At 48.3% G+C, this 9,273-nt stretch overlaps 2 protein-coding genes across 2 annotated transcripts; both read left to right on the forward strand.

The window, feature by feature from the left end:
• LOC119812898 (olfactory receptor 4D1-like) lies at positions 1-936 on the forward strand. The gene has a single exon (XM_038327918.1). The coding sequence runs from the start codon at positions 1-3 to the stop codon at positions 934-936; it is 936 nt and encodes a 311-aa protein (XP_038183846.1).
• Positions 937-6,107: 5,171 nt separating this feature from the next.
• Positions 6,108-7,043, forward strand: LOC119812922 (olfactory receptor 4D2). Its single transcript, XM_038327947.1, has one exon. It carries the CDS (start codon positions 6,108-6,110, stop codon positions 7,041-7,043), a length of 936 nt encoding a protein of 311 aa, XP_038183875.1.
• Positions 7,044-9,273: the final 2,230 nt, after the last annotated feature.

Consider the following 9,273-nt stretch of genomic DNA (forward strand, 5'->3'; position numbering starts at 1 on the left):
ATGGACCAGACCAACCTCACATGGGTGTCAGAATTCGTCTTGACGGGGTTCTCACAGAGTCCTGAGCTCCAGTTCTTCCTGTTTCTGGTGTTCTTGTTCATCTACAGCACGACTGTGGTGGGAAACCTCCTCATTATAGTCACGGTGACCTCCGACTTGCGACTCCACACACCTATGTACTTCCTGCTCCGCAATCTGGCGGTCATAGACCTCTGCTTCTCCTCAGTCACCTGCCCAAAGATGCTGGTGGACTTCTTCCATGAGACCAAGACCATCTCCTACCAGGGCTGCATGGTCCAGATCTTCTTCTTCCACCTCCTGGGCGGTGGGACAGTCTTCTTCCTCTCCGTGATGGCCTATGACCGCTACATAGCCATCTCCCGGCCCCTCCACTATGTCTCCATCATGAACACCAGGCTGTGCGTGGGGCTGGTGGTGGCTGCCTGGATAGGAGGCTTTGCCCATTCCATTGTCCAGCTCTCTCTGATGCTCCCACTGCCCTTCTGTGGCCCCAATGTGCTGGATAACTTCTTCTGTGATGTCCCCCAAGTGCTGAGACTCGCCTGCACGGACACCTCCCTGCTGGAGTTCCTCATGATCTCCAACAGTGGGATGCTGGTCCTCATCTGGTTCCTCCTCCTTCTCATCTCCTACACTGTCATCCTGGTGATGCTGAGGTCCCACTCGGGGCAGGCAAGGAGGAAGGCGGCTTCCACCTGCACCACGCACATCATCGTGGTGTCTATGATCTTCATCCCCTGCATCTATATCTATTCTCGGCCGTTCACTCCCTTTCCCTTGGACAAGGCTGTGTCCATCAGCTACACAGTCTTGACCCCCATGCTCAACCCCATGATCTACACCCTCAGAAACCAGGAGATGCAGGCAGCCATGAAGAAATTAGCAAAGAACCTAACAATTTGCAACTGGGAGTAAATTATAGACAGTTTTTCTCCTGCCTGGCCTTGTAGCTGTTCAGTTCCAAAGAAACATACAGAGGCTTAACTATAACCTGTTTGGCCTATTAGCTTAGACTTATTATTAACTATCTCTTAAAATTATATATTAACCCATAATTCTTGTCTATGTTTAGCTGCGTGGCTTGGTACCTTTTCTCAGAAAAGCATTCTCATTTTGCTTCCTCTGTGTCTGGCTGGTGACTTCATCCTTGCCTTTCCTCTTCCCAGAATTCTCCTAGTCTTGTTGCTCCACTTATATGTCCAGCCTGGCTACTGGCCAATCAGCATTTTATTAAACCAATACAAGTGACAAATCTTTAGAGTGTACAAGAGCATTATCCCACAGCAATGAATGTTAAACAGGATGACTTTAAATGGCAAATTTCCCTGAGCTTGCATGATCCCAGGTAAATGCAAAGGAAATCCCTCACAAAGTTCAAGTTGGCTTTCACTAATAGTCCTTGATAGCCCACTCCTGTAACAGGAACTGTGTTAGGAACTCTCACACCTGTGTCTCATTTGTCCTCAGAAACGTGACAGTGGATAGGTTACCATCTGTTAAACAGTTTTACAAACAGGGGCACTCAGAACACAGTAACTTGCTCAAAAGTCAAAGCAAGTGTTAGGAGAATGTGGTGCCACTGAGTCTAGCCTCGGGGCCACAGGTGTGGGTCCCCACCCTGGAGGAAGGCCCTGGGGGCCAAGAGTGCTGAGCATGTCTCTGAAAGCCTCCAGGTGCCTTGAACTGTATTTGCCAAGCAGATATTTCTCCATTCCCCTGCATCCTGCCTTCCCTCTCCTGCGTTCTCTCTGTGTGTTCTCTGTGTCTCCCTGAGGAGGTGCATCATTTTGCAAACCAATGCAGGCTTCCCCCGCTTTCCTCCAGCGCCATCCCAAATGAGACATGGAAGTTACGGGCTCCTTCTGGTTTCTCTGTGCATCTGTCATCTGTGTGATGACAGCTCTGAGTCTGTCCTGTCTCTGTTTCTTCCTCACACATTGATCCACTTTCACAGGCAAAGTTTGGACTAGAGATGAGCACACATGTCTCTCCAGTCCGGAGAGAGCACCGATAGACCAAAGGAACAGTAGCCTCAGAGTCTGGCTTGGAGAGCCAATGGCCTGATTAGGATGGATTATCCACAGAAGCACTGGTGACTACCTAACTGTAAGGTCACCCAGGAATGGGTGATGACTCATGGAAGGTGAATCCATGTAGGTTCCTATGCAGCTTCTGCCAGAGTATTTTCTTCCACAGAACAGTGTCCTGCATGGTATAGCGCTGGTGAACAGTCTTGTGGATGAATTTTGTCCATGTCCCTATCTTCTCTCCTGGTGGACCTGATTCAGTCAGGAGGAGATAGCTACATGACGCTCCACCTCTTCTGCCAGCTCTTACATTCTTTCCTGCCCTCCTTGCTCTCCTCTGAGCCATGGAGGGAGCGATAGAGATGTCCGATTATTTTCTTCCATTTATGGCCATTGCTTGCAAATCACTCAGGCCATGGTATATGGTGGTAGCTGATCAAATGCACTAAGATAGAGGATCTTTGCTAGACCACCGTGTAATGCAGTAGAATATTAATGCCCCTCGGAAAGAGGCACAGGACGGGGAACTTAAAAACTGTAACACAAATTTGCAAAACAGGATTAGAATGTTGTTTTAGAAAGGTGCAATCAGAGAGCAGGGAAAGTGTCTTCAAAATTAGATCGATGGCTTGTGGCATACGTATTTTCCTTAGCTTCTTTTATTCAATGAGCTTCCTCAAATACTGGCTCACCTTCTTCTCACTAAAGGGCATAAGCCTGGAGGGAGCTCTGTCATAGATAGCAAAAGTTTTCATTTCTAAATTTTGTCTGTGTGTGGGTGTGTACCTGTGTGCGTGTGTGTGCCTGTGCACGTGTGCATGAGTACAGGTGCCCACAGAAACAAGAGAGGTCAAATTCTCTAGAGCTGGAGTTACAGGTGGTTGTGTGCCACCTGATACGGGTGCTACGAACTTAACTCAGATCCTCTTTAAGAGCAGTGCACGTCTTAACCACTGAGCCATCTCTCCAGCCCCCATTGAGGACTTTGTTTTTTGGATCTTAGATGGCAAACTCTACATCAAGGGAATCAAAAAAAAATTCTCAGTATCTTGGTATGTTGAGCCACCAAGGATGATGTCCTAAAGAACATATGTTTTGAGACATACAGAAACTTTTTAACAAGTCCCATTGCTGTACAGGCTCCGGTAGTAATGAGCCTAGCTCAGCCTCCTGAGCCCTGTCCAATAGGTTTACCCTGAGGACATTCCCTGTTCCTCTAGGATCCCATACACATAGCCCACATGAGGGATGGCCAAGGAATAGGAAGCTGAAGCCATGCAAAGGACCTCCAAGAAGATGTAAGCTACGAAGTCCTGTGCTGGACTGAAGCACGGTGAGAGGAAAGCGTTTGCTTTCCTGTACACTGGCAGCTGTTAGAAGGGCCTTGTAAACATTCAGCAGAAGGTAAGAATAAGTGAGCAGCCGCACAAGCTTGCCTAGAAGTGAGCCTGAAGTGTGGGGGAGACTGGAGGTACTGCAGGCATGGCAGCCGTGAAAATAAGAACAGGTGTTCCAGGTTACACGGGGAGCAGCTGAGCTTGGAATCGACCCTTCTGTTGGGAGGGAGGATGCTGAGAGCAAAAGACAGAAAGGATGGGCAAAACCACAGCACACGTCTCCACAGTCCACAATGCAGGGTCGCCTAAAACCATTACATGAAAGAAGATGTTGCTGGAGTAACTCCTAGATCAGAGTTTCTGCTGTGGATGCTGTTATTGGATTTGCCATCCGTTAAGGAGGCCACAGGAAAAGTGTTCAGCGCTGTCCCAGAGATGCTTATGAAGTATGGTTAGAGCCCAGGAAGGTGGAGAATTAGTTCTTGCGGGAGATGCAGGAAAAGGAGCCAGAGAGAGGTGCGTCTGGTTTCTAGGTTGGATTCCTAACAAAAGTTATTTAGGGAAGCAGGAGCTCTTACTGAAGATTCAGGTTTAGTTGGGATATATAGAAACTGTGAATTCCTTACACAGCTGTTGGTTCTTGGGTGACAGGGACACTAATTACAGAGGTGTGGGATATGGAGGTGACCTTTCCAGCCTCACGTGGAATGCTGGGGGAGTTGCACGCAGTGTGCAGAGCTTTATTCTCTGCGGTTTCTGTGTGCAGGATTTTGTGCAGCTTCTCAGAGTTGGAGCTTTAAGCTGTGGGCACGAGGTGGCCATTCAGTATATGACAAGGAAGGAGCATGTCCTTGTTCCCTTTCAGAAAGGCCTCCCAGGCTGCTGTGTGAATGGAGATAGGAGGGGAGAGCACACAAACGTGAAGAATGGGAAGAGACATGATGGGATCCAGCAGCTCATAGATTGCAATAGCTCAGAGGGGAAGCATGGGGAGATTGAGACAGGACGGGAAGGTGGGGAGATTCGTTGCCCTCACTTGGTCACTATATCTGTCCCCCTTGTCCTTACAGCTCCTGTTTGCTCTTCAGCCCTAACAATTCCAGTTTCTTTCTTCACCTACTCAACTACCTCATTTCCTTTTTGCCATCTTCCTTCTCCTCATCTGTCCCCATTTATTATTCAGCAACTTCCTTTCTCTCTAGTCTATAATTTAATGTCTGCTAAATTCAGTATACTTCCAGAAGAGCTCTCCGAGCCCTGTCCCAGCAGGAGTCACCATCTATGTCTTAATTTCACAAACCCCTCCACCCCTTTTACTCTTGCCTGCATATTTGCCCTATGGAACCTCACCAAATGAAGAGGCCTCCGTGCTGAGGAGTGGGAAGTAGCTAACATCCCTGGGTTCCAACTGTGTCCAGTGATTTCTTGACACGTGTACTGCCTAGTTTTATGTCAACTTGACACAAGCTTGTGTCACCCGAAAAGAGGGAACCTCGAGTGAGAAAATGCCTTCATAAGATCTGGCTGCAGGACATTTTCTTAATTAGTGATTGCTAGACAAGGGTCCAGCCCCTTGTGTGTGGCGCCATTCCTGGGCTGCTGGTCCTAGACTCTAGAAGGAAACGAACTGAGCAAGCCATGGGGAGTACCCAGCAAGGACCACTTCTCCATGGCCCTAGCATCTGTTCCTGCCTCCAGGTTCCTGCCCTGCTTGAGTTTCAGCCCTCACTGCTTTTGATGATGAACCTGTAATAAGAAACTGTGAATGAAATCAACTCTTTCCTCCCCAAGTTGCTTTTGGTCACCGTGTTCCACCACAGCAATAGAAACCTTAAGAGAGCAGAAAACTGCACACACTGTAACCATTTGTTCACTCTGACCCCATCCACAGCTCCACGGTAAGTGCTTTCTATTATCAGGTCCTGGGCAATGCTGGGAACAAAGAAATTTGTAAGCCAAACCCTTGTTTCCAGGACCGTGTCACTGAGGTGAGGAGGAAGCACTAGCAACATGGAGGCTCCATTTGCACTGATGTGTTAAATGTATCAGGATTGATACAAACAAGTGAGGAGGGAGTTGGGGAGGGTGAAGGGGCTGGGACACTGAGCTGAATAGGGTCTGCTATTCCGGGCATGGCTCCAGGGATTTCGTGTGTGCCTTTCTGTTTATTCCACAGAAAATGAGAAAAGGAAATATTATGTTGTCATTGTTCCCTCTTCACTGGTGTGCCAGGTGGGATCCTAATAAAACAAGTCACCCATCTCAAGGAAAATGAAACCTGAAACTCACCTGAGAGCGTCTTGCTAAGTGTCTTCCCACTGCTATGCAGATTTGGACAGGCAGGTCATAGACTCTACTGCACGGCTTTAAGGTAGTTCATGAGCTTGGCGCGGTACCGCGCAACGGTTATCTTAGTGCCGGAGAGGCTGAGATCGGAGGAGCACGAGTTCCATGGTAGTCTGAGATACATAGTGACACCTGGTCCCAGGGAACCAGGCCAACAATGCAAAACTGAAACACCATCTCCTGAATGTGTGTAGCGACACTCACAGACTTTTCAGAGACAAGCCAGCAAGCAGGTGGTATCCTGGTTGTCACATGAGGGCATGCATCATATGGACATAACAGCTCAGACTGAGCTCCTGCATACTAAAAAGGCAAGGAGTCACTTCATGTGTCTGTATCTGTCAGCCATTCCCTTTGAGTGTATGGGCAGGACACCATGGAACCAGGGAACCTCACATGGGTGTCAGAGTTCATCTTCCTGGGACTCTCCCAGACTCATGAACTTCAGTTCTTCCTGTTTCTGGTGTTCTTGTTCGTCTACAGCACGACTGTGGTGGGAAACCTTCTCATCATAGTCACGGTGACCTCGGATGCCAGGCTCCACACACCTATGTTCTTCCTGCTCCGCAATCTCGCTGTCTTAGACCTCTGCTTCTCCTCAGTCACTGCCCCCAAGATGCTGATGGACTTCCTCTCTGAAAAGAAGACCATCTCCTACCAAGGCTGCATGGCCCAGCTCTTTTTCTTCCACTTCCTGGGTGGGGCCATGGTCTTCTTCCTCTCAGTGATGGCCTATGATCGCCTCGTGGCTATCTCCCGGCCCCTCCACTATGTCACCATCATGAACACCAGGCTGTGCGTGGGGCTGGTGGTGGCTGCCTGGATAGGAGGCTTTGCCCATTCCATTGTCCAGCTCTCTCTGATGCTCCCACTGCCCTTCTGTGGTCCCAATGTGCTGGATAACTTCTATTGTGATGTCCCCCAAGTGCTGAGACTCGCCTGCACGGACACCTCCCTGCTGGAGCTCCTCATGATCTCCAACAGTGGTATGCTGGATGTCATCTGGTTCCTCCTCCTTCTCATCTCCTACTTGGTCATCCTGGTGATGCTGAGGTCCCACTCAGGAGAGGCGAGGAGGAAAGTGGCTTCCACCTGCACCACCCACATCATTGTTGTGTCTATGATCTTCATTCCAAGCATTTACCTGTATGTCCGGCCCTTCACCTCCTTCCCCATGGACAAGGCTGTGTCTGTCAGTCACACGGTCATGACTCCCATGCTCAACCCCATGATCTACACCCTCAGGAACCAGGAGATGCAGGCAGCGCTGAAGAAACTTGCCAAGCGCCTAGCAATTTGCAACAGGGAGTGAGATTCAAACATGATGACTTCACACCAGAAATCTCTCTGTACTTGCGTTATCCCAAGAGAAAGGTGAAGGAGAGTCCTTACCTACAATAAATCAGATTGCCCCAATATTTCTTGATGACCTCCTCACACTCTATTGCATTCCTTCTTGTAAAACTGACAGTGGCTATAAAGTTACATTAAACAATGTTGGCCCAGTGAGAGGGCTCATCAGGTGAAGGCAATTGCTGAAAAACCTGACCAAGCCATATAATGGAAGGAGAAGGCTGATTCCTGAAAGTTTTCCTCAATCTCTGTATGCACACAGTGGTGTGTGTGTATGTGTGGTGTGTGTGTGTGTGTATGTGTGTGTGTGTGTGTGTGTGTGTGCATGTCAGCCCGCATGTGCAAGCCTGGGTGCATGCACTAACACAAACGTAAATGGTAAAAATATATAATTAAAATTTAAAAAGTAAAAATTAAACAATTTCAAATAAGAAAATTCATAGCATGGAGGCAGTTCTGTCAAGGTTAAGAGCGACTAAGACATAGTCTTCTCAATTCCCAGACGGTCTACTTCTCTTGAAGACCCTCTTGCCCTTCAGAACTTGGTCAGCAAATATTACCTCGTGTGAATCTCTAATATTATCAATGTTTCTTGTGCTTTGGGTCCCCAAGGACCCAAATGCTCTCAGAGAGCATTGCTTTGAGACATACAGAAACTTTTTTTTAAACAAGTCCCATATTGCTGCTCAGGCCTTGGTAGTAATGAGTCGAGCCCTGCCTCCTGAGCCCTGTCCAATAGGTTTCCCCTGGGATATTCCCTGTTCCTCTAGGGTCCCACACATGTAGCTCACTTGAGGGATGGCTAAGGACTGGAAAGCTGAAGCCTCAGCAAAGAACCTCCAAAAAGACAGAAAGCCATGGACTGCCATGCTGGGTTGAAGTCAAGGTGAGAGGAAGGGGTTTGTTTGCTCTCCGGCACACGGGTCAGCTATTGAAAAAACCTTGCGAATGCCTGCCAATACGTGGGAGCGAATGAACGACAGACCTGAAAACCAGTCTAAGTGCCAGGAGAGACTGCAGGGAGCAGAGTCTGCCGGTCCAGCTGGGTGGATGATGTGCCGTGGACATCAGATACCCAGGTGAGAACTGAGAACAGCTGAGCGTAGAATGGGTCCTAGGCGTCAGTGGGAGGAGGCTGAAAACCAAGCATATTTTTCAGGGAGATCAGTTCCAAATTCTCTACAGAGCCGTGCTTAGCAAGCTTACATTGTTGACTGCTAATTCACGAAGTTAGCTAACAGCTGAAACAGCTTCTGAGTCAGAGTTGCTCTGGTTGCTGCTGGGTTCACAATGTTACAGGATTGAAAATGTCGTTAATAGAGGCAGCAGGGAAAGCTCTCAGTGCCATGAAGGGGTTGTTTGTAAACTGCTTTGGGAAGTCTAAAGGTGAAGAATTTATTCTCTCACACAGGTTTTTATTTTAAACGGGAATTACTATTAATGATATGGAAATACACAAAAAGACAGCACCTGCAGAAACTGTACATTCTTCAGACAGCAAAGGGGTCCTTAGCCACATGACCGCAAAGGTGAATGGGGGTGGCATCTATCGTCTTGTAAGAAATACTGAAAGGGCGTCATGTGTGTGTGTGTGTGTGTGTGTGTGTGTGTGTGTGTGTAAACATGCTGTTCTAGCCCAGAGTGTCATGCACAGCCTCTACGAGGTTTAGGCTGTGGGCACTAGACAGTCACCGAAGACTGTAATGAGAAACCATTCAGGAAGGTCTCACCACCCAGAAGGCATCTGTGTGAAACGGGGTCGGGCGTGTAAGCACACGGAAGTGAAGGATGAGAAGTGAATGGTCTCCAGAGCTAATAGGTGGCAGTCGGCCAGAGAGGAGAGATGAGAAAAGACTGAGGTGGAACAGCGGCGCTAGGAGCCCTCACCTGGTCGGTCTCTCTGTCTCTGTCTCCGTTTCTGTCCCTCTATGCACCAGCTCGTCTAACTGAGTCCACCCCGCCCACTCTTTCTGCCTCTTTCCAATCTTTTTCCTGATCTCTAACTTGTCTCCCTTCTTTGTAATCTTACTTCATCCATTCCCATCTCTTTGCATCCAACTCCTCCCTTTTTCTCACATTTTATAACATCTTTAAAAACTAATATCTTTTCAGAAGAGCTTCGAGCGCCCCTCCCAACAATGCATAATCTATCTCTTAACTACCTGGACCTCTCGGTCTCCATTTTACTA

This window comes from Arvicola amphibius, chromosome 4 (genome assembly GCF_903992535.2).
Source record: "Arvicola amphibius chromosome 4, mArvAmp1.2, whole genome shotgun sequence".
In the NCBI taxonomy this organism is placed as follows: domain Eukaryota; kingdom Metazoa; phylum Chordata; class Mammalia; order Rodentia; family Cricetidae; genus Arvicola; species Arvicola amphibius.

Excerpts from the sequence above, each read along its gene's own strand:
- LOC119812922 (XM_038327947.1), top strand. The coding sequence starts at position 6,108 with ATGGAACCAGGGAACCTCACATGGGTGTCAGAGTTCATCTTCCTGGGA.
- LOC119812898 (XM_038327918.1), top strand. The coding sequence starts at position 1 with ATGGACCAGACCAACCTCACATGGGTGTCAGAATTCGTCTTGACGGGG.